This window comes from Vipera berus (assembly GCF_964194415.1).
Source record: "Vipera berus genome assembly, chromosome: 2".
Classification (NCBI taxonomy): Eukaryota; Metazoa; Chordata; class Lepidosauria; order Squamata; family Viperidae; genus Vipera; species Vipera berus.
In genome coordinates, this window is record NC_138203.1 from 136,291,718 (window position 1) to 136,317,570 (window position 25,853).

The 25,853-nt window shown below is 42.0% G+C and overlaps 1 protein-coding gene across 5 annotated transcripts in view; it reads left to right on the forward strand.

Moving 5' to 3' along the window:
• Positions 1 to 427: 427 nt before the first annotated feature.
• The window catches only part of POU6F1 (POU class 6 homeobox 1), a 46,087-nt gene continuing 20,661 nt past the window's right edge, over positions 428 to 25,853 (forward strand). For 2 of the 5 annotated variants that reach the window (XM_081318360.1, XM_081318364.1), the window contains exons 1-3: positions 428 to 1,283; positions 21,494 to 21,591; positions 22,378 to 22,585. In XM_081318360.1, the coding sequence (XP_081174486.1) occupies positions 21,538 to 21,591; positions 22,378 to 22,585 (262 nt within the window). In that variant the 5' untranslated portion in view covers positions 428 to 1,283; positions 21,494 to 21,537. Of the gene's footprint in view, positions 1,284 to 1,398; positions 1,431 to 19,581; positions 19,760 to 19,913; positions 20,274 to 21,493; positions 21,592 to 22,377; positions 22,586 to 25,853 lie in introns of those variants that run through there. The other 3 variants (XM_081318362.1, XM_081318361.1, XM_081318363.1) reach the window with 3 other exon arrangements.

A 25,853-nucleotide genomic window follows, 5' to 3' on the forward strand; every position in this document is an offset into this window, starting at 1 on the left:
GTTATTCAGTTGGCATTGGTTTGGGTTTTTTATTCTCATTTTATTATATGTATTTATTGTTTTTAAAAGGGACGCGGTGGCTCAGTGGGTTAGGATGCTGAGCTTGTCGATCAGAAGGTCGGCAGTTTGGCGGGTCGAATCCCGAGTGCCGCGTAGCAGAGTGAGCGCCTGTTACTCGTCCCAGCTTCTGCCAACCTAGCAGTTCGAAAGCATGTAAAAATGCAAGTAGAAAAATAGGGACCACTACAGTGGGAAGGTAACAGCGTTCCGTGCGCCTTTGGCGTCTAGTCATGCTGGCCACATGACCACGGAGACGTCCTCGGACAAGCGCTGGCTCTTCGGCTTTGAAACGGAGATGAGCACCGGCCCCTAGAGTCGGAAACGACTAGCACGCATGTGCGGGGGAACCTTTACCTTTACCTATTTATTGTTTTTAGCTGGGCACATGCTTAATTCTTTTTTAACTTTTGTATTTTTGTATTTTTATATATCTGCCCTGTTCACCGCCCTGAGTCCTTCGGGAGAAGGGTGGTATATAAATAAAATTTATTATTATTATTATTATTATTATTATTATTATTATTATTATTATTATTATTATTTATTTATTTAAAAAAAATCGCTCAGACCTCCTCCAAAACCACTTGGCAGGGCAGGGCAGGGCAAACCAGATCTGCCTTTTATAGTATTCACTTTCACTCTGAAACTGAGAGGGGGAGAGATTGAGACAGCATCCCCCCCCCCAAAAAAAACCCCCACTATTTGAATACTTTGAGTTGGGGCAGCTTTTTTTTTCTTTTTCCCTTCTCCGACTTGACGAGAACGGAAGAGAAGAAAGGAAAAGAGAGAAGATATCACCACGGGCGCAAGAGAAGCTTCCTCCCATCGAGAGTTGCGGGTGGGGAAACGGGGCGGGAGGGGAAGCCGGCTGGTTGCTCCACCTAGTGGCAGCCTCGGGGCTACGCAGGATGCGGCAAAGGCCTTTGCATAAATTATGTTCATGACGCAGCAGCTAAAAAAAAAAATCAAAAAAAAAAATCCCGAGTCTCCAAATCTGCCCCTGCCTTTCTCTCTCTCTCCCCCCGCCAGGCGGGGCAAATGCTTCGCTGGCTGGGGAGGGGGCAACCTGGATGCAAAGCCTCGGGGGCGGCGGTTCCAACCAGGACTTGAGGCCGGCTGGGCCTGGGAAGGGGTGGGGGGGGGAGCGCTGCCTCCCCGCCCGCCCGCCCACCCGCCCCCTTTTTGTGTGTGCGCGCGCCAACCTTCGCTCCAGCTGCTGTGAGGTGAATTTTTAATCATTCCCAGGGAGAGAAAAAAAGAAAAGAAAAGTGTGTGTGGGGGGGCGGGGGGGGCAGAGATCGGCTTGGCGGAGCCCCAGCCCGGGCAGGGAGGGGGGGTTGGGGCAAGCGTTTTCTCCCGGCTGCACAGCGGTGAGTGGGGGTACGGCGTGGATCGGGGGGGCGTGGGGGGGGGGAAACCCGGTTCGGTGAATATGCAATGGTCTTAATTAGCATAATTTATATATTTATGATAAAGAGAGGGGGAGAAAAGAGGGAACGGGGCGCCGGGGAAGACGGGGTCGGGGTAACGTTGTACGGTCTGTGGAAAGATATGGGGTGTGGGGGGGGGGAGATCCGATCGGGGAGGGGGCTCACCCCCCCCCCCCAAAGAGCGGAGGGGGACTTAAAGCAGATCAGTTGAAAGGGAAAATTTGGGAGACGGTCGGGGAAGTTGGTGCTCAAAACAGAAGCGGATCTTAGGCGGGGGAGTCATCCCTTCCCAAATAAATGGTGTTTTTTTGGGGGGGGGCTTGGGTTTTGGGTTTTTGTTTTGTTTTGTTTTTTTGAGATCGAGCTTTTTGGAGGACGATCCGCCGGTTTTGGATGTCGGGACTGGGACGGGCTGCTTAGAGAGGGAGGTGGTGGAGGAAATCTTGGGAATCAGGCTTGGTGGGCAGCTCAGGAAAAGGGACAGGGTTAGTCCCCGGGGATGGCAACGGGCTGCGGGGGAAGCTGGGGGGGGGCAGCATGGAAAAGGCGGCGTTTCTGGGTTTTCAGAAAAACGGAACTGTCGGGAAACGGGACTGGGAGAAGCAACCCACGGCGGGGTATCTCGTTGGGGCGTGCGGGAAAAGGCTTCAGTGGGGAGCGGGACCTGGATCGCGCTCCCTTGCCAGGATCTGGGTCGGGGGAATCCCTGGAGCGAAGATCCATTTACGGCACCCAGAGGAAGAAGGCTTGAGGCGCGGGCTGAGGGGCTGCCTGTCGCCTCAAAAGGCGCTTCTTTCCAGCTTTCCCTGGGAGTTGGAGAGAGTTGAGCGTTGGGAACGGTGCCGGGCGAGGGATGGGCAGGAGGAGGCGGTGGCGGGCGGGGATTTGATCTGGGCAAAGGCTGCGGGATAAGGAAGGGCGAAACGGGGGTTCGCAGCCCGAAGGGATGTATTGACGTTGAGGCAGGTGAAAAAGAACAAAACTTCCTCTCCAAGCAAGAAGGGAGACTCAGGCTGAGATGAGCTGCCGGTGTGTGTGTGTGTGTGTGTGTGTGTGTGTGTGTGTGTGGTGGGGGAGAGCAGCGGGCAGCGAACCGAAGGAGAAATTTCGGGGCGTTCGCGAGTGCTCGGAGCGAATAGCGCGGGAAAGAAGAAACTCGTCGGAGCCCGAGCGCAGCCACGGAGCTTCTCTTCAATGCCGGAGCTCGGCCCTAAATACATAAATAATGAGAAAATTCGAGAAAGGCAAAAAAAAAACAAAGAAAGCTGTGCCTGCAAATAGCGAGACCTGCGCCGCGTGTAAAGGCAAAAAAAAAGCGAACCCGTTTATTGGGGCTCGAACTTTAGAATCCGACGCGAGGGGTTTTGCTGTGCGCCCTTGGATGTTATTCTGTAGAGGGATTGGTGGTTATTACGGGATGTCAAAACAATGAGACCAAACGAGTTGGAAAAGCAACGGTGTCGCCCTGCTTCTAGTTCAGGAAAAAGTCGGAGCGCTTTCCTTCCGGCTATTTATAGATTTCGATTCTGGAGCTCCGAATTGTTTTTATTAGCTGTACAGAGCAATCTTGCATCTGTGTACTCGGGAAGCCCCATCGACTGCAATGGGGGCTTAGCTATGCCTCCCTCCCTCGTGTGTGTGTGTGTTTCTGTGTGCGCGGGTATGTATTGAAAAGTGACATCTGGTGATCTTTTTAAATTGCATCACTGGAGCAAAAAAAAAAGAGGGGGGGTGTAACCGCCCCATATGTTATTCCCTTTCTCTCCAGTGTGTTGCTAATACAGTAGTAGCTTCTATCAGACGATATGCATTTGGAGAAAAGGATCAGATATGTCTGCTCCTATATTTAGCCCATCACCCATGAATGCCTAAAAATCCTTGAAAACATCCAGTCATAGATCTTTCACTCCAGTGACATAACGGTTAGCCTTGAAAACATTGCTTAAATCCCGTGAAATCTGAAATTAAGGAATGAGGGGATCAAGGCCAAAGGACACAAATTCCACAACAGCTTCACAACACCCTTTCCCTCCCTGCTTCCTCTTTATTTTACAGACCTAGGCAACAAAGGTGAAGAGGTGATAAACTGTTGATGTGGTGATCAAGCCACATGAACCATGTTGCTTCTATCCATGCTATCACCAACAGCTTCATTCTAAAAAATTGTGTGGCATAGAATCCGGATGTAGAGAGAAATATTCTCCAATAACCTTCCCCTCTGAGATGCTAGTTCTCTTGTATTATTTACAATTATGTGAGTGCCTGCCTGTAATCTCAAGAAGTACAAGGAAGACACTGTCTTCTTAGAACTAGGGTAGAGGATTGTAAAAAAGGAGTGTGCTTGAAAAGGATTTATTGAGCTAGCAAGGGTTTTACATGTGTACATTTAGACTGGTACCTCTGCTATCTAAAACATTATGCATAGAAAACACTTAAATAAGATCAGGTAATACAGTTGGGGGTGTCCCATATAGGAAATTTGGATGAATCATTGCCGATTAGTTGCTATTGATCATGATGACATTCTTGTCTTCATCCATAAACTATTCATACAAATATATCAAACCAAAATCTTTATTTTGGTCATGAACCAACAGAGCAACAAAATGTGGTAATCAGAGCTAATCATTTTCACATTTAAGTGATAAGTGTTCTAAAAATAATCTTCCTGTTGAGCAAGAAATGAAGAGATAATGGCAGCATTGCTTTAGTCCCTGCTGAATTACTCTGTCCACAGTCCTCTTGGTGGGATCTGGGTGGCACTGTTTCTGTAGTAGATGTTCACACATTCTCACATAGCTGGTGAAAGACAGTACATTTCTCATCTCCTAGAGACTCCAGGACAAAGTGTCAGTGTAATAATATAATAAATATATATGTAAATGCTATTGTGTAAGGCAGGGCTCCCCAACCCCTATTGGGAACTGAGCCGCACAAGTGGCGGGTAAAACTCCATTTGCACAAGTGGTGGGCGAGCGCATGCACGCTGCTTGCACACAACAATCTTCTCCCCGCCACCCTGCTGCTGCAACTGCTGCCTCCAGCGCTGGTCCCTAGAACTGGAAAGGTTGGAGACCACTGGCGTAAGGCAATGCACATGCCTAAAATTCAGGAGACTTCATAAAGAAAAGCAGGCAGAGATGGAATGGTGGAGTTAAACGAGTCATCAGCCTAGAGCCCTTACCTTCTCATAAATGGTCTCTAGGTCCATCCCCTCTTGAATTCTGTTGACCTTATCAGGTGCAAGTTTAGTATTGTATGTTAGTAGACTAGATTCTTGTGTATAGGCTTGAGCAATAAATCTTATGAACTGGAACTTATGTGTAATCCAGATCCCTTGCACATGAGACTTCAATTCAAATCCCCCCAGCCATGTGAGATTGGACACCCCTTCTCAGTCTGACCTTCCTCATGCTCCATGGATTAGTATGAAGGTCAGATTCAGAGATGGATGAGATCCGAGATGAAGATAGCCTTGTAACTGGCCATGAGCTCCTTGTATAGGTAAGAGAAAGTTGGAAGGAATCTTATTTGTTTCTTTGTCCCATTTCTATTACACTGAAACATGCTGGGGACGTTTGATGGTTTAAAATGAGACTGAAAACATCCATGGTAACTAATCATCAACCAGTTAAAAACTTCCATACTAATCATGTTATTAACAAGTAAACATTAATATGATTAATCAGTCAAATAGCAGCAATATTGATACCCGTTTCCATTTGGGATGGATTCTTCTACAGATTCCATTCATTCTCTAAAATAGGTACATAATGCCAAAAGGGGAGAACTTGTGAGAAGCAAGAATCATGGATCTGATAGCGCTTTCAGCACCTGTGATGTTATTCCTTTTGTAGTTTATTATGTTTGGCGGGAGGTGCAGTGCTGGAGTCTCGTATTTAATTTTATTAGGGTAACTTGATAACTTGATATACCTGCTTGGGATAACTTGTCAAAAAGTCAACTCATTTTTTTTAATAATAAGCTTTTTATTGTTTTTTTCCCCTCTACATACATATGTTAATTTTTCAAACAGCGTGTGATCTGAGTTCATAAAACGCTAATACATAATCAAGTCCTACTCTTTGGTTCTCTCTTCTAGCCATTTGTAGAATAGATTACAGCTTTGATAGTATTCTGTTTCTTCTTTATCTTTCAGCCTCATGGTTAATCTGTCCATCTCCGCGCATTCCAGTATCTTTTTTATTACTTCTTCTTCTGAAGGTATTCGTTCATTCTTCCAGCATTGCGCATAACTTATTCTTGCTGCGGTTATAATATGTAAAACCAAATATAGGTTTTGCTTATTAATCTTTTCTGGTACTATACCTAATAAAAAAATTCACGATTAAATACATGTTCTCCTAATATTTTTTCTAGCCAAGCATGTATTTTTTTCCCAATAGGCCTTTACTTTGTCACATGTCCACCAGATATGATAATACGTACCTAAATTATGTTTACATTTCAAACATTTACCTGATACATTTTTAAACATTTTTGCTAATCTTGCTGGAGGCAAATGCCATCTATAAAACATTTTATACAGATTTTCTTTATAGAGATGGAAAGTGAATAAACTAAAGAGACAATGATAAGGTGGGGGGAAAACTTTGGTTATAATATAGAATTAGAAAAATGGCTAAAACTATGGGAGAGAAATTATAAATTGACAGTGTCAAAAAGTCAACTCATTTCACTTGGGTTAACTTAAAACAGTTCCAAGCCTTGGAAGATACATCACCCCCAAATACTTGGCCCCCATCCCTTCTTGCATTTGCAAGGTGGTGAAAATTGTTTTCCAAGCATGTCTTCAACCCAGCTGATTGTAATCATCCATCATAGGCAGGCTTCTATTAAGAGTCTGTTGATGTTATTAGATATTATACCAAAGATTATTTTACTTCTGCTTTGATGTTCACTGCCTGATACATGACCAGATTGGGGCAGTCTACAGATGTTATAAAGTAAACAGATAGTCTATGCATTGTTGCACCTTATTTTAAAAATTTCCATGTACTCCATTTTTTAAAATTTATGGTTCTGTATATTAGGACGCGGTGGCTCAGTGGGTTAGGACGCTGAGCTTGTCGATCAGAAGGTCGGCAGTTTGGCAGGTCGAATCCCGAGTGCCGCATAACAGATTGAGCGCCTGTTACTCGTCCCAGCTTCTGCCCACCTAGCAGTTCGAAAGCACGTAAAAATGCAAGTAGAAAAATAGGGACCACTACGGTGGGAAGGTAACAGCGTTCCATGCGCCTTTGGCGTCTAGTCATGCTGGCCACATGACCACAGAGACGTCCTCGGACAAGTGCTGGCTCTTCGGCTTTGAAACGGAGATGAGCACCGGCCCCTAGAGTCGGAAACGACTAGCACGCATGTGCAGGGGAACCTTTACCTTTACCTTTACCTATATTAGGATAGGAGGTGCAAGCTATTGGCACTGTGCCTGCCTTTTTGAAAATCTATATTCAAACTATGATTAAATGCATCATACCTCATTTATTTAAAGTGGAGGAAACAAACACTTATCAATAAAAGATAATAGTTGTAGCTCAGAGTTGAATTGTGGAGTCCTTGGCACTTTCTGAACTATGACATCTGCAAGAAAACAAGCTCACCGAGCACCAAGGACTCCACCAGCAAATGTTTAGTAGATTTTCATACTAACATTGAAACCCTGTTAATCAACAATAGCAGATTAGAATATTAATAGAGGTCACCGTTGCTTTTCCCTAACATGGAATGTCAATACATTTCAATGTGTTGAATTAATACATTGTTTTATTTTGCATAGCAAGCAATGTATCTCTTCCCTTGGGCCGAGATGGATCAACAAATAGCTTTTATCTTTTTATTCCTTTTGCCAAATTCATTGCAAAAACAAGCCAATGTTTTATCTGAAATAGTTTGAACAAAACAGCTAAAGTTTTTTTTTTTAAAAAAACCTACAATTATGTCTTGCTCTTCTCTTTGGTAGGGCAGATTTCTTTTGGAAATGGAAAATGTCAGGAAAGAGCCTTTGGTTTTTATTTTAGTACATGAAGCTGGGTAAATTATCACATTTCTCTGTTGTGCAAGAGGTATATAATATAATTGTCAAGGATGAAACTTTGGCAGCTACATGCCTCTGTGTTTCATCTTGCCTTTAGATTAAGGGTGTGGGGGTGATGCTATTTTCAAATAGGATAAATTGAGAATTCGATTCAGTTGAAGACCGTGAGAGACTGAAGCCTTGTCAAGGGCACCATAACCGGTGTGGATTTGAAGCAGACAGTTCCCGTAACAAAGTGAACTTGCTGATAATGAATTTCACAAGATGTTGGAGGTTTGGCTGGGAGAATTATTGTTTTAAGTCTATAAATTGGTGTTGGAACCTCAGAGTTAGTTTTGCTTCGACACAACCAAGCAGTGTATTCAATAAACAGGAAGATTTTCGGAAACGGAATGAACCTGGAGTTTTATTTGGATTCTCAAGAGCTAGCACATCCTGGATTCTGGAATTCATTCTGACCCCTTAATAGCATCAGAACTCTGAAATTTCATGACTAGGAGAGAGGAAGGCTTAGAATAAGACAGTCATCAACATTCCAAGATACCACCCACTTGCCTCCCCTATAGAGATACACTGGGAAAATTTATTATTTTTTCCCCTCCTTGGCAGCTTATGACCAGATCTGATCCATTTTTAAATCTGAGTTTTCTTTTGTCAACTCCTCCCCCCTCCCCCAAATATCAAATTTGGTTTTAATCTGTTCTGTGTTGTGAAAACAGACAGGCAGAGCCCCTTTGCATATCTTTTTTTTTAAAAAAAAAATATTCTGTTGGGTTGGGGAAAAAACAACAACACAACATTGCCCTCCCTACAGAACAATAATTAAAGGAAACTTCTGAAATAGTAATTTTTGGTATTTGTGGAACCAAAAGGAAGAAAGCTACCAAATATCTATTAAAGTAGATGTTGTTCTTTATGCTTTATATCAGAAGGGGTACAATGTTACATCCTATTAAACAAATGTACACAATAAAATGGTGGTTTTGTTTTGGTCCAGGAAGTTTCTTTTGTTCTTGATTAGATGTGAGTTAGAACAATCTCCAGATACAGCATTTATAATATTTCATTATTTCTGGCAGAAGAATTTTGCTTCTTATAAATAGAACCTTATTCTTTTCCCACTGCCATGTAGATTAAAGCAATACTTTTATACTGTATAAACATATTTAATTTTAATTGAAATCCCCTACCTCTATCTCTGCTAACAGGATGGTATTCCGGTTTTAAATTAAGTGGAATCACTTAATTCCACCTGATATATAAATTGGTTCCGATATTGGCAGTTGGACTGCTTTGCCTTGGATCTTAAGAACCTAAATACAGTAATAATTATAAAAATAAGATAATTAGAAACAATCATTAGCTTAACACACTGTATAATACTATAACATGGTCTGTTTGATTTTAGTGTATTATGCAAAAAAAAATCTACGATGATTTGTACTTTTAAGTGTTGGTGAATCCAGTTAATTCCAATTTAATCTACAACTCATAGTTAAGAAAACTATTGCTTAATGTGACGTACATGAAACTCCCATATTATTTGTATAGATAACGTTGTCATTTTGATGCTAGAATTTGAAACAGGGATGTGTTTTCTTCTAGCTCGTGACATACCTGCAAATTGGAGCCATTTGCCTACTGCAATTGCTTTGCGTTTTCAGTGTGAACGTATTGGGTTATTGCCATAGCTCATGCTACACTGGGAGACTAGTGCATCTTATTTTTATTTAGGAGGATTGTTTTGCTGACTGCAGCTTAAATTCTCTACTTAGATGTATGTTTCAGTGTGTGGCTGTCAATTAGCAACTTCGTTTTCTTTTAGGAACAGCCTAATTGAACTAAGTGTCTAAATGAAATTACCGGTATATTTTACTTTGGGATGATACTCCTCCTGCCCACCCCCTGTCCTCCCAACAGTTTTAAGCAAATTCTGTGATGTCTTATTTATTCTGCAAATGTGTTTTCAGAGACTCCACCAGTAAAATCTTTTCTAAGATGGATATTCCAGCATAAGCTTTTCAGGGATAAGAATGAGTCACCTTAAATAAGAGTGGAAATTTGGGATATTGGGGGCAGCCAGACATGTTCCAAAAACTGCATTAGCAGCAAGTTTTTTCATTGGTTTTCATAATTTTTAAAACCACCTATATTACAAGCTTGAGGTTCCCCACCCCTTGTTTCTTCTTTTTTTTAAATCCACATTCTGGATTCCAAGCATGAGATGCACAGTATCCCAGTATGTTGTGCAGAGCACGTTTGCAGGATAAATGTAGGTTTAAAAGAATCCTTTCAGCTATCTCTTCCCAAAAGCCTGCTGAGAAATACCTGCCAATATTTTAAAATGCAAGAAAAGCAAGATTTAGGGCACTTGCAGATAGAGAATTTGAGAAATGGATACGTCAGCTTTCTGATCTCGGCTTCTCCGATTAAATATTAAAGCCACTGATTATCACGTAAAACCAATCAAGCTGTTTAAAGGTTGCAGCCCTTCTGTCAATAATTTGCTGCCAATACCCACAAAGGAATTTTTTTTTGTTTAATCCAGGAGAAACAGCATTGCCTCCTTGAGAAAAATGGTCATCAGTATTGTCTCCCTCTCTCTCTACATTGACCCTACTTTCCCCTTGTCTGACTATATTGAGGAGGAGTGTTAAGCAAGTATATACATTCTTTGTCCCTTGTTTTGTGAGTGCTTCTGGTCTCAGGTGAACAAGCAGTAAAATAAGGATGAGGACAGCTGAAGAATTAAGAGGCTGTGTGATGGTCTTCCCATTTGCAGGTCTTTTAGTTGCATTGGGAGTATAAATATTACCACCTAGTTTGGAGGAGACAGAAATTATGGTGAACACCAGGGGTCTTCAAACTTGGCAACTTTAAGACTTGTGGGCTTCAACTCCCAGAATTCCTCAGCCAGCCCTGACTGAGGAATTCTGGGAGTTGAAGTCCACAAGTCTTAAAAGTTGCCAGGTTTGAAGACCCCTGGTCAACACCATTTGAAAGGTATTAGGCCCCAAACAGGCTTCTCTGTGGAGGAGTCCCCATAAGAGCCCAAGATGATGGAGTGGGAGGAAAACAAATATTTAAATGTAGTTGTAATACAGTTTTGCCCACATCTAGGCTTGAAGTTGGGACTTTACCCAACCTGTATTTAAATGTAAATGCTGTAGACATCATTCCTGGCGCTCTAGGAAAAAAAAAGTGTATATTTGAACCTTCAAGGCTTCCTAGATGTGCTTGGATACTATCAGCTAACCCTAGTTTTTCCTGTTTGCACAGAAAAGCCAAGGGGGAAAAATGCAAGGAATATTTTTATTTATTTCCTACTTTTATCATTTTTATAAATAACTCGAGGTAGTGAACATCTCCAGCGCAGCTTCTTCCTTCTGTTTTCCCCACAGCAACCAGGATGAGTTGGGCTGAGAGGGAATGACTGGTCTAACATCACCCGGCTGGTTTTCATGGCCAAGGTGGGACTTGAACTCATAGTCTCTTGCTTTCTAGTCCGGTGTCTTAATCCCTAGACCAGGGGTAGGCAACCTTGGCTCTTTTATGACTCATGGACTTCAGCTCCCAGAATTCCTGAGCCAGCATGGCTCAGCTTGGAAACCTATCTTTCCCCTCAGCATGGCTGGCTCAGGAATTCTGGGAGTTGAAGTCCACGAGTCATAAAAGAGCCAAGGTTGCCTACCCCTGCCCTAGACCAAACTGGCTGTCTAAAAATATCCTCTAGCTATTGCATGGGGTCTTCAAACTCGGCCCTTTTATGACTCATGGACTTCAATTCCAGAATTCCTCAGCCAGCGTGCCTGGCTGAGGAATTCTGGGAGTTGAAGTCCATGAGTCATAAAAGGGCCGAGTTTGAAGACCCCTGCTCTAGTCTAGTGTAACTGGAAAAGAGATCGTTTCTGTAACTTCCCTACAGAAAGCATCCCCCACGTTTATAGCTTGTTTTCACACATGAATCAGAAATACCTTGAGAGTCTTTGGGCTTCTATTTGTATTGCTCTGGTGTTTTGCCTTGTTTCCGACAACATAATGTGTAAATAAATGTGGAACCAAAGGCACCATCCAATTCTGCTTCATATGCTGCCAGGTTGAAGAACCATTTCTGCATAGGGATGATCTGTAATCTGCTGGTAGGCCAGTCCTTTTAGGATTAGAGAACTAGGACACTGTTAACAGTTTTCCAATGATATATTTCTTACCCATTGGTAAAGATAAAATTCTCCCTGGAATGCTATCTGGGACAGTTTCACATCTGACTCATCAGCACTTGTAATTAAACTTGGTAATTATGTTCACCATGAGACTTGGAGTGTTGCAAGTCATCCCCTCCCTTTAATTTTGCACACTTTCAGTTGTCGCCATCTGCTGTGAAATGGCTGTGATTTTTGTTTTTGTTTTTGCAGTGCACACATAACATTGCCATCTGGGCAAAATTGTTGTCCCATTAATTGGAGAAAGGTATGGAGAAGCAAATGAAAATGCTTACTACATGTTAGGGGAATGTCAGCTAAATGAAATTCAGCCCACTTGTGAACTACAAAACATGTATAGAGCCTGACATTATGAAATGCCTATTTTAATAGCCTCTCTTGCTAATTGGTCTCCGCACGGCATCGGAAAAAATAGCTCTCTGCTTGACTCTGTCCCACTGGGAGGACCCGAGAAGAACTGAGTTTCCTTGCAAATGATAAATACCCTGGCTTGAATGTTATCCTCCCGTGGCCGGCTTCAGACTTTGCACCATCATTTTTGCACGGGAAGAGAATCTAAAAGTACCGCTTTGATTTGACTTGTTAGCTTTGTGTAATGAGGGACCTTTTTTGTAAGGCAGGGAGGGGTAATCTTCAAACCCTACCACCACCACCTGAAACTTTCATATGGAAACTACACCTGCGCTTATAAGGGACACGTATAAGTCCCTTGAGGCCTTCACATCTTCCAGCAGTTTTTCCCTCTGTGGAGAAGGACATCTCTGAATGCTTATTGACCTTAGCAGCAGAATGATTAAAGGCCTTTCACTGCTTTCCTCTCGGTTGATTCTCCCAAGTGTCTAGGGGAGGCTACCTGCTCATCAATTTCTGAGGGACTCTTATCGTAAAGGGGACAGATGTATGCTTTTATTCCCTCCTGGCCCCTGTCTCCTTCCTCCTGCCCCATCCGTGTTTCCAACACAAATCATTTCTGCTCTGGAAGGAACTTGGGACTACAGAATTAATGGCACTTATAGTTGTGACTGACCTATTCTGAGCAATTGAATTGATCACCAGGCAGTGCTAAATAAAATCTAGAGCAGGGCTTATCAACCTTTTCACCCATTGTACCACTTTTGGGATATGGCAACGTCCGAGTACCACCAGTCACCAAGCAAGGTGTCAAAAACTTGATGACCAAAAAAAAAGGAAAAAAGTGATGAAGTACAGGTAGCCCTCGACTTACAACAGTTCACTTAATGACTGTTCAAAGTTACATTGGCACTGAAAAAAATGCCCCCCAAGCCACAGCCGAGCAAGACACCTGCCTGTCTGCCCCGCTGTTCCTCCTGTCCGAGGTTTTCATTGTTGTGAGCATTTCTGTTGAGGATTGGCGGTGGGGTGGGGGGGGTGTTTGGTTTTTATTCCCCCCCCCCGTCTGCTGGGTGGTTGTAGCAGGTTTTCGTCACTTCACATGACCCTGGGACACTGACTGTCATAAATATGAATCAGCTGCCAAGCATCTAAATGTAAATCACAAGACCCTGGAGATGCTGCAACATTCCAGCTGATCGGCGCTTCTTCTGGGCTCAGCAGAAGCGCCGGGATCAGCGCCGAGCTCCAGCTGGAGTCCGGCGCTGATCCTGGTGCTTCCGCTGAGCCCTGACAGCCCTGCAGCTCCAGCCGTCTCTCGCTCAGGCTTGTGCGGTGCTGCCACCGGTTCAGCTCATTCCCCTCCCCAAATACCACTTTTCTAGGATGGTCGCGTACCACCTGGTACCAACCCGTACCACTGGTTGAAAAGCTCTGATCTAGAGTTCACTCTAGAGTTGCTGGAAGGTGGTGCGTATTAACCTTGCATTTGATTTCATTTGCTAAAATAATTACATGCAATTTCATAATATCTTCCTCATTTATTTAATGATCCTTTCCCGGTCATATTAAAGATTGCACTTTGGAGGCAACTTCTGCAGTGGCTCTGAGTACCACCTATGTACTTATAGGGCTGCAAATCCTGCTTAGCTGCCATTCAGTAGTACAAGGCATGGCACTTGGTGATGAGTTACAAGCTTTAGAAAATGCAGATGTACAGATCCAAGTGTTCTGGTAAGAGACAAGCCTTAAAAGCTGCCTCATCTTCCTCGGTGAAAAGGACTTCTAGTCCATTCTCCCAACCTTTTCTATACCCCGCACCCCTAGAACACTTCTGATATATTCTCATACCCCTTACAAAAGTTCGAAATAGCGGCAACAAATTATGCATATACACTGTAATTTTGAAAACCCAAGTTTTTGCACCCTCTGGAATATCATCTCGCACCCCCAGAGGGTGCAAACACCCCAGGTGGGGAACCCCTGCTCTTGATGGACTTCTTATCTTTAGAAGAAAGAAAACGAAGTAGACAACAAGGGGATTATTTTTAGATTCAAGAGCCACTGTGGTTTTTCTGTTCCTGCTGGATTTCTGAACTGGAACCCATCATCCCCAGATTTTTAAAGAGTCGCTCAATTTGGATTCAACTTCTGATGATTCGTTACAAAAACATCTATCCCTATACAGGTAGTCCTTGACATATGACTGTAACCCAGCCTGCCCATTACGTTTGCATGTCGTGACAGTCATAACTGGCCCCATTTTTGCAGCAGTCGTAAAGCGAATGCAGCGGTCATAAAGTGAACACAAGGTTAGTTAAGCGAATGCTGTGGCTGTTGAGTGAACGCTTTGCTATGGGTGCGGTTTTGAGGAACAGCCGAAGTTATGGCCGGGTTTTGCCAAAACCATCATGAAATGTGACCACAGGGTGGTACAAATAGCTGTAAATGTTGGCCAAGCATTCAAAGTTCAGTCACATGACCACGGAAGGGACCCAACTGTTGGAACTTTGAATCTAGGTAATCAACTGCAAGTTGACAACTACCTGGAGTTTTCTAGGCAGCGATATAGAAATATAGTTTGTCTTCTTCCACCATATTTTTTTTTCCTGATGTTGCAGTCTAGCTCTAGCCCTCAGGCTTTCCTGATCTCCCATTGAAGCTAATCTTGTCTGATTCTGCTTTGGGTATTTTTGGTGCTGCTACCTAATAATCTGAGATTGCCATTAAATTTATAATGTAGGTCTGTTCTCAAGACTTCATATACTTTGATATATAAAGGTAGTCCTCGACTTACAACAGTTCCTTTAGCGACTGTTCAAAATTACAACAACACTGAAAACGGTGACTGTCTTTCACACTTAAAACCGTTGCAGCATCCCTGTGGTCACGTGATTTACATTCACATGCTTGACAACTGACTCACATTTATGACGGTTGCCATGTTCCGGAGTCATGCGAGCCCTTTTTGCGACCTTCTGACAAGCAAAGTCAATGGGGGAGCCAGATTCACTTAACAACCGCGTTGCTAATTTGACCATTGCAGTGATTCACTTAACAAATGTGGGAAAAGTCGTAAAATGGGGCAAAACTCGCTTAACAAATTTCTCACTTAGCGACATAGATTTTGGGCTCAGTTGCGGTTGTAAGTTGAGGACTACTTGTACTTCAGATCAATTCCAGAATGATTTGCCAAGCCAGTGTTAGGCATGCCAATAAAAGAATACAGATCAGAATTTTCCATTATAAGCACAGTGGAAATGCATTAATACAGAGTCCGATGTCGGACATAAAGAATCAGGAGCACCAGTTAGGTGGAAGCATAGATTTATTCAAGCCTGTACACAAGAATCTGGTCAACCAAAATTCAACAATAAATTGGTGCCAGATAAGTGTCAGTGAGTTGGATCTGGAGCACTTTTGGGAATGCAACAACTCTAAGCTGATGACACATTTAACTCTCCCCCCCCCCAAGCTTTGCCTGCTCTTATACATCCTGTTCCTATTTGAGCATTCTAAGTGAGTTCTCCATTCAGCTTCTGAGTAAATTCACCTTCTGTCTTAATGAAAACCCCTAGGAATCTCTTGCAGGCACAGTGCCCACAATGCTGTAGCTTCTACACCCTTGAAACCATCAAGCATTTATTTGATATTGTCTCTCCCTTTTTGTTTTGTAATTTTTAGGTTCATTGGCTTTGGATGACAAATGATTGCACACATAACTTTTCATAGGGGAGGTGGTCCAAACTGGTAAAATTATATGTATGCTTAATAATAAGTGTGTAGGTCTATCTACCAGTATCTCTGTAGTAAATCTAATTAAAATAAGGACATTGTTCTAAGTTAATTAATGATTTGAATTCTTCTTTCATGTACAGCAGAGCTTACAGGATAATTATCTCTGTGCATTAATCTTTTCCCATTATTTCCCTTCATCTGAAATCCACTTAAGGAAGATGACACCAAGGAGGTATCAAAGACAGATAAGAGCAAGGTGTTTCAGAAATGGAACATAGGAAAAGGGATGGCAAAGAAAGATATATATATATATATATATATATATATATATATATATATATATATATATATATATATATATATATATATATATATATATATATATATATATATATATATATATATATATATATATATATATATATATATATATATATATATATATTTGCCTTGAGGGACTCTAGGTTGACCTAAGTGAATCGGGGGGGAGGGGGGGCCTTCTGCAGTTTTAATAGATTCAAGTTATACATAAAGCTCTCAGCTATATCCCAATTTTTACAAAAAAAGATGGTATGATGTTTTTGTTTCTGCATTATAAGATTTCAAACTGCAGACAGTGGCAGATTTTCTGCAGGTAGAGCATAAGTAGGTGGAAGTAGATGTGCATAGATTGGGAAACAACGAAAATAGCATCTTCACTGACAAAAAAAATCTGACATTAAATTAACTCAGGAAATAACCACAAATCAATCACTGTCTGAAGAATGACCTAACACAGGCATGTCAAACTCGCGACGTCGCGCAACATATCACGACTTTTTCCCCATTGCCGGCAATGGGGTGGGTGCGGTTTTGGTGTGACGCATTCGGCCCGTAGGGCGTCAGTTTGACGTGCCTGACCTAACACAACACGAGTCTCAGGGTTTGGAAAATGGCGGAAAGTGAAGTTGAAAGTCTTGGAAGTCTTTTGGGATGGTAGCTCTGCTCTCATAAACCCAGGTTAGCACCTCTGTTTCAAATTTTCTCAAGAATTGTGAAGCTCAGAGATTGGAATTTGTGATCTCCTGTGTGGCTATATCAAAAAAATTCAGTTCCATGGATCAAGGAGTTGAATGCCATCCAGACAATAAGTGCATTACAGATACTGCTTATAAAAAATGAATCAAGTCTTTTATAAAGGCAATTACCTTTCCACAAGGCAGTACAGGGGCTGTATGTGAGGTTATGAAAACATTTGTAATAGATCTCTCAGTTCAAAACAAGTAAACAGATACAGATCCTGACACGAATAAAAATAATCCAATACAGAGAGGATGCTGTTTTATGTCTCCCAGGCAGTAATACTTCTTTGAAGAGTTAAAAATTCTGCAGAAGGATTTCAAGATCAGTTTATATCAATGTTATTCAACCTTGACAACTTCAAGATATCTGGCTTTCAATTCTCATAATTTCCCAGGCAGCACACCGACTGGGGAATTCTGAGAAAGTCCATATATTATAAAATTGCTAAGGTTGAGAAGCAGTAGCTTTGGCTTGCTTTGTTTATAGGTAGTAGAAATAAGCATAATTAAGTATCTAGTTTGGATATCAGAAAATTGGCTTGAATAAATCAGAAAAAAAGGCTAGATAGGATTCAGTAGCTGGATATATTCACAGGCAAAGAAGCCTTAACATAGATTAAAGGTAAAGATGAAGGTTCCCCCGCACATATGTGCTAGTCGTTTCCAACTCTAGGAGCCGGTGTTCATCTCTGTTTCAAAGCTGAAGAGCCAGAGCTTCTCCGAGGACGTCTCCATGGTCATGTGGCCGGCATGACTAGATGCCAAAGGTGCACGGAACACTGTTACCTTCCCACCTTAGTGGTCCCTATTTTTCTACTTGCATTTTTACATGTTTTCAAACTGCTAGGTTGGCAGAAGCTGGGACGAGTAACAGGCGCTCACTCTGTTACGAGGCACTCGGGATTCGACCCGCCAAACTGCTGACCATCTGATCAACAAAGCTCAGCGTCCTAACCCACTGAGCCACTGCGTCCCTTATTAAGATAGATTAGAGTTCCTGAAAAGCAACTTATCCAAGCACAGTCACTGATAAGCAACTGCAGTAGGAAGAATAATTACACAAAAATGCTTTGTGGGCTTAAATAACATTTTTAAGAAATGGGAAGATGAATATGGACAATTGGTTCATACCTACAGAGACAGTAGGAAAGAAAGTTAAAACAAGGCAAGACTGGGGAACAGTCTGAAGCACAATCCGAAAAAAGTATCCAAGTATTTGAAGAAAGAAGTGGAATTGATAGGTCATCCACTCAATGAGGATGGTTTAAATGTTAAAAAATAAAATGGAAAAGGTAAAGCTGATTCTTCTTACAACAAAAGGAAAATTATATTCATTAATAAGTCCTACGGCTGGTTTGTGGTGAGGGCTATGGTTCAAAAATAATAAGGTGTTTATCAGGAATTTAAGACTTCCACGTCAGACAATTGCTTCTCAGGTTATTAAAGGAATTTACTAATGTGTTCTCAGAAAATCAGTCATTATTTCTGAGATTTTCTGAGGAATGGGTAAGATGCCACATAACTGGGAAGAAAGTACTCAGAACAGAAAAAGATAGATAAAACTATAAATCAGTCAGTGACTTCAGTACAGTATGGGAACTTACCAGAACAGATTACAATCACGTAGAGGTTAGAAACAGGGAGAGCAGTCCTGCCTTAGACATAAATTCGGCCTATGGTACAAAGGACTTTTGTGTTCCTGTCTTATTTCCTGAGCTAAGACACAAGAAAAATCTCTTTAAACTCTCCTCCCCATGATGGTTGCTGAACAGTAAGGGGATTTTTCCTCTCTTGCCAACAATCTGCTGATTTTGCTGCCTAAACTGGCTGTCTGACAGTGCTGCTCCCTGGATTTGAATGGGAGCACTTAGGAATGACCCAAGATGACTTTTGGACAGCCATGGACCCATTTGGGAAGGGGAATTTGAAGATTCCAGTTCCTTTAGGAGCAATCAGAAAGTCATGGGCATCTATCTTCCTGTTGGCATTTCAGATTTTTTAAAGAATGCCTGGGTTTTTTGAATTTTTACTTTGCTTTATATCTTTAAAAGTAGACTGGCTGGCTGAAAACTGATTTATTTCAACCCCCTACTGGACTTTAGCTGTTCTCTTTTTTTCTTTTTCCCTTTGATTCATAATGTTCGTTTTCTGTATGGAAACACCGCATTCTTGTGGATGGTGAAGTGCTTTCATTTGATTTACATTAATATGCCACAGGGTTTTTGCATCTTTTTAATTTGCAAAATACTTGGAGTTTATTTCTTTTTAATTTTTCTTTTGATCTCTGATTGAAATATCCAGAAAATGCCTTTCCTGTTTCCTTCTGCTTCGGCTTCCTTGTTCCCTGGATGAGCTTCATAGAGCAATAATGTTTCAGAGTGCAGACATGCAGTGGCTGCAATCTGAGAAAAGATCTTTTGGCAGCATGCAGCTTTTAGTTGAAAGCTTTTTAAAAATGTTTGATGAGATGATAGTGATCATGGAAAATATTCGGAGGTATGTAGCTTTGGAGGAAATCTGATTTGAAAGCTGTAGATCAAAGAGACATCAATTGTACAGATGGAGAACTGAGTTGATTCCGTACATCTTTCTGAAGTTCAAGTCTGCGTTTGTTTACAGTGACATGGAGAGGTGACAAACTAGTTTTTCTTAAGAGGAGGGAGGAGATTGGGGAGTGGATTTGTTACTCTTAATTGCAAACCACTTTTATCTGGACTTTGTTGTGGAGATTGAAATGGATTATATTTAATTAGGCAACAACTGGTAAGAAAAAGTATCAAGAAACAAATGTGGATATTTGATCCAGGATGAATTACTCTTAACCTTTGGGAAGATTTGGGATAGGTAAGATGCTGTGGTAAATGTTCTACAAGTTGATTACAATAACATTTTGTTAATAGTTTTGAAACACTAATCTTGTCCTTTTCATTATTATTGTTCTCCCTGTTAACTATTTTGTCTTTAATGTAGTATATAGATGACAGGTCAATAGTTTTGCAAATAGATTTATTAGTTTTAAAAAATTGGGGAGACCTGTTTCGCAAGGGGTGGGACCTAATATTGTAGCAATGTATTAATCAGTATTCAAGCAGGGGGCTGGCGTATATGTGTTGTTGTTTTTTCTTTTCTTTTTTTAATGTGTTGTATGAATTGTGTCTTTGTTTTTAATTTTTTTAAATTTAAATTGTTTTGCATTTTAACTTTTTTTGAATAAAATAAAAATTGCTAAGAAGAAAAATCTAAACTCTTCCCCTCTATTTTCAACAGTACAGGCTCTACCCACCTCTAACCACAATGTCCACAAATAATCCTTTCACCTTTAATGGCTTCCTTCTAAACATGAACCAAGCTTACACAGGTTAATTAAAGTTACGGTAGCAGCTGAAATGCAGATAATTGTGTGGCAATCTATATTTGTCACAGTGCCAAGGAGAATTTGAAACATCAAACAGGGTATATCTTGGCAATTAAGAGCTGGCATCAAAATCTTTTGTCACGTAGAGATGGCCTGAGTATTTGCAGTGCAGCTACGGCAGTCTTTCCCAACCTGGACAACTTTGTAATGTGTGGACCACAACTAGAATTCCCTAGCTGAAGTCTAGACATTTCAAAGTTGTCCAGGTTGGGAGACACCGCCGTAAGTGCACTGCAAAAATTCAGGCCATCTCTACGCGACAAAAGATTTTGATGCCAGCTCTTAATTGCTAAGAATACTGGGAGTTGAAGGCCACAGATCTCAGAGTTGTCCAGGTTGGGAAATACTGAGTCACAGCATAGCAGCACTGTACAGGGACAACGATTAGGCTTATTAACAACCAACAGATGGCATACTGCTCTTCAATGTCTTCTTAGAAGGGCTTATCCAGTTTATAGATCTTGGAACAATGGGAACTCAAGGGCTACTTGGGAAAAGGGGGGGGTTGTCAACAGTCACTTTTTGAATCTCATATAAGCACAGGAGTCAGGAGCTTTCCATATCATTCTTCAATAAATACACAACTATTTTGAATTGCCTATATTTAGCTTTGGTTGAAGGCTATCAAACACCTTACAAAAAGCAGGAAGCAAGATAATATTAGAAAGTGTCTTAGGCAAACACTTCCCTGATTCATTGGCATATAAAAAGTAAGGGGGTTGATGCACAATCAGAGTTGCAAAATTCTGTTATCATTGCCTATTTCAATAAAGTACAGTTTTTGTCTTCCTGTGGAGTTAATTTTCTGGTTTGGTCTACCAAGTGGGCTAACTGACATACAAGCAAACAACACAACCCTGTGATATGAGCATGCCAAGAAGAACTACATCAGAATGCCAGGATGAGAAATGGCTTTCCTTCGATGGGTCCATTACTTGGTTAATGTGGACAATCCATCCTATCAAAAGTATACTTACTTCTTAAGACGGCAAAACATTTTGAACTTCCTTTAATAGAAGGGTCGAGCGGAATCAGAGGGGGATGAAGGAGCCAGATAAAAGAGTTTTTAAAAAATGCTTTGACAGGGCTGGATAAATCATGGAGAATAAGAGGTGCTGAAGGTGAGTCTGACATACAAATACACTACTCTTGTTGCTTTTCAGTATGTGACCCATCAGTTGCAGCACCCATTTTTCAGCACTGAATCATGGACACTGAAACTGTGCCCTCACAGGATGCTTCCCTGACTGTTAATGAACAGGTATGTGTCTCCCAGACCTCCCAGGGATGTGGAAAAGGAGGAAAGAACTGGCAAGGCAGGTTACGAAGCGAAGGCACTGATTTGGCTCAGTGTGGCCGTAGTGAGATCTCCACATATTATATGGAGAGATTGTGGGTGTGCAAGAGGAAATGAACTTTAGCCATGTGCTGGGTGTGCGGCTGCTAAAAGATTTTTATGGGTCCTATGTAGAAAAAGTCATCTCCTTCCCTCCCTCCCTTCCTTCCTTCCTTCCTACCTTCCTTCCTTCCTTCCTTCCTTCCTTCCTTCCTTCCTTTCTCTTTCTTTTCCTTCCTTCCTTCCTTCCAAATTTATATAGCCACCCTCTTGTGGAGTGTGACTGGGCAGCGTACAGCGGTCCAATAATATAGTAGATATATAAAAAAGCAATCAACCTAAAACTATTATATAATAATTATTTTTTGAAAGTATTAAAAACCAGGAAGGCAAAAGTAATTACAGAGAAAAGAAAATAATAGTTGGAGGAGTGTTAATAATAATGGAACCGCCTCATTTTATCCACCTTATATCCAGTCTGACAGCTCATCACTGTCAACAAAGATCTGCAGCCGTTCTCCTGGTTTTCAGGCAGAAAGTTTTCCAGACCTCTCTTGAGAGTTTTGGTCTGCATAGTCAGGGTCATTCGCTGCCCCTGGGCAATGTCTTCCCTGTTTAAGAACCCGTTGCATATCTCCCTCGTTCGTTGCCTATATTGCACTGATGATTTGCAGCCCTGATGTCCTCATGTGCTTCGCTATCTTTCCTCAGGTGATTGTGATGTCAGGACATGAGACAATTAGGGTGCTGGAAGTGGGAGTAGATGCTCCCGTCTCAATAAAAAACGAAGGGAAAACGCTGAAAGCAACAGATGCAGCAGCTGGAGGAGAGGATTCTGCGAACTGCCCTCCAGAATCAAGCAAAACAGGACAGGAAAGGGCACAAGAAAGCCCAGAGAAGGCATGCAGAGAGTCAAGCGGTAAGTGGCACTTTACACGTTTCCATTTATTCGGTCACAAAGCTTAGCAGGGGCCACTTATGGGTATCTGTATTCGGGGGGCGGGGGAACCCTCCTTCTCTTCAGTTGCTAAAATGATATGTTGGAATTGGAGAAATCTGCAGACCTCAAAAACACAAAAGCCGAACCATGGAGGTCTCCTTAGGTCCCGCTTCCACCTGCTGTAATTCCCTGTTCTGTTCTTCTCCGATAGCCAAGGGACGCTTCCATACAGGGGGCTCCGGAGCTGGCCATCAGCAAACACTCTGCAGCTCTTCTTTTGCAATAAGACAAAAGATGGAAGAAGTCATGAGAAAGGGCAGAAGGGCTATAAATGTAAGACATCGGGGTATCTTCTTCCCCAACCCTAAATTATATGACTGAGGCAGGGAGATTACAGAAGAAAAACATCCTCTGGAACAGTCCAGAGATTCAACATGAGAGGCAGGAGGAAAAAAAACAAAACCACAAGATAAGATGAATAGTGTATGGTATACCTAAAGCCCAGGGGTCTTCAAACCTGGCCCTTTTATGACTTGTGGACTTCAACTCCCAGAATTCCTCAGCCAGTAAAGCTTACGGGAGTTGAAGTCCACAAGTCATAAAAGGGCCAAGTCTGAAGACCCCTGACCTAAAGCCTGTTGTCAGGTGTTCCGTTTCTGGACATTTGCACGTACAAAGTGTGCAGAAAATAGTAACGGATGGAGCCAGGTAGCTGCAGTATTGGACAGTCCAAATTTCACATCTCAAATAACAATTCATAGGCGGTGGACCAAGCAAGGACAGAGCAGAGAGGTTAAGGAAATGACAGGTGGGCAAACAAAGAAGAGAGCTGGTTGGCAGTGAGGCAGGACCAGTCGAGTGACATTTTTGGCAACAAGGAAGTTACCCAGATTAGAAAATGGTAGTGGATCTCATGACAAGATTTATTGACTACAAATATTCTATTCAAAGTGTTCAGTTACCGCCCTGAATTCTGATTTCTATTTCTGAAATCAGATGGGTACGAGATGGAGGGTCATGTTCCCGGGCATTGGGCTTGGGTGTAGTGTCAGCATCTGTGGCTCTCCCAAGTGTTACGTTCTTTAAACTCCTGCTGGCCTTAAGAAGAATCCCCTTGCAAATTCTGTGATCCATTCTTACCTGTAAACACTGCATGTTGTTAAACACCATTTAACAGTCTCTGAAGGAGAAACAGCATCAGATTTATTTTAAGCAATCAGTTCAGAACTCATCCAGTTTGCAGTGGGGAAAAAATCATGAGCATCACAAATAATGGTGAAATGTTTAAGTGCTAAAATTAGGGCTTTCTTTTCTTTTTAACAGGTAAAACTTTTTCCAGAGGAAAATCAAGATAGGAAATAGGGAGTAGGGAAGGGGCTGATGTAATTTTATTTGTGGAGGCCTTGACACTCTCAGAGCCTGATTGGTTGCTTGCTTGCAGACATTTCATAACCCAATTAGGTAACATCATCAGTGCCTCCATTATGCATGCTTTCTGAAATGTTTGGTGCCCACATGTGGTTCCAATTAAAGAGAATATTTGTAGGTCAGAGTTGAACTGTGAAGTTTTTTGTGATCTCTGAACTTAGGTTTTTTGTTGTTGTTAGTTGTGAAGTCGTGTCTGACCCCTCGCGACCTCATGGACAACGTTCCTCCAGGCCTTCCTGTCCTCTACCATCTTCTGGAGTCCGTTTAGGCTCACGCCTACTGCTTCAGTGACTCCATCCAGCCACCTCCTTCTTTGTCGTCCCCTTCTTCTCTTGCCCTCAATCTTTCCCAGCATTAGGCTCTTCTCCAGTGAGTCCTTCCTTCTCATTAGGTGGCCAAAGTATTTGAGTTTCAACTTCAGGATCTGGCCTTCTAAAGAGCAGTCAGGGTTGATTTTTTCTAGGACTGACCGGTTTGATCGCCTTGCAGTCCAAGGGACTCGCAGGAGTCTTCTCCAGCACCATAATTCAAAGGCCTCAATTCTTTGGCGCTCAGCCTTTCTTATGGTCCAACTTTCACAGCCATACATTGCAACTGGGAAGACCATAGCCTTGACTATACGCACTCTTGTTGGCAGGGTGATGTCTCTGCTTTTTAGTGTGCTGTCTAGATTTGTCATGGCTTTCCTCCCCAGGAGCAAGCATCTTTTAATTTCTTGCCTGCAGTCCCCATCTGCAGTGATCTTGGAGCCCAGGAAAATAAAATCTGTCACTACCTCCATTTCTTCCCCATCTATTTGCCAGGAATTGAGAGGGTCGGATGCCATGATCTTGGTTTTCTTAATGTTTAGTTTCAACCCAATTTTTACACTCTCCTTCTTCACCCGCAACAAGAGGCTCTTTAGTTCTTCTTCACTTTCTGCCATTAGAGTGTTATCATCTGCATATCTTAGGTTGTTGATATTTCTCCCAGCAATCTTAATTCCAACTTTTGATTCATCTAGCCCTGCCTTTCTCATGATGTGCTCTGCATATAAGTTAAATAGGCAAGGCGACAGTATACAGCCTTGCTGGACTCCTTTCCCAATTTTGAACCAATCAGTGGTTCCATGTCCAGTTCTCACTGTTGCTTCTTGACCCGCATATAGGTTTCTCAAGAGACAAATAAGACGGTCTGGTACTCCCATCAATGAAGTCAATGAAGCAAAAGTAGATGTTTTTTCTGGAACTCTCTAGTTTTCTCCATGATCCAGCGTATGTTGGCAATTTGATCTCTAGTTCCTCTGCCTCTTCGAAATCCTGCCTGTACTTCTGGTAGTTCTCGATCCACATACTGCTGGAGTCTAGCTTGTAGGATTTCAAGCATAACTTTACTAGCATGTGAAATGAGTGCAATGGTGCGATATTTTGAACATTTTTTGGCACTGCCTTTCTTTGGAATTGGAATGTAAAACTGATCTTTTCCAATCCTGTGGCCACTGTTGAGTTTTCCAAATTTGCTGGCAAATTGAGTGTAGCACTTTTACTGCATCGTCTTTTAGGATTTTGAATAGCTCAGCTGGAATACTGTCACCTCCACTAGCTTTGTTGTTGCTCAGATTTCCTAAGGCCCAGTTCACTTCGCATTCTAGGATGTCTGGCTCGAGGTCAGTGACCACCCCATCGTGGTTATTGAACTTGGTTGCTGGCTTGCAAATGATCAGTAAATCACGATACCTACAGAAAACAGGATATTCACTTCTATTGGCCACGTAGTCCTTTTCCTGTCTGTCATTTTCCTTTTTTAAGTAGTTCTTGTAGTAAGAATTTCCTTCTTGAAG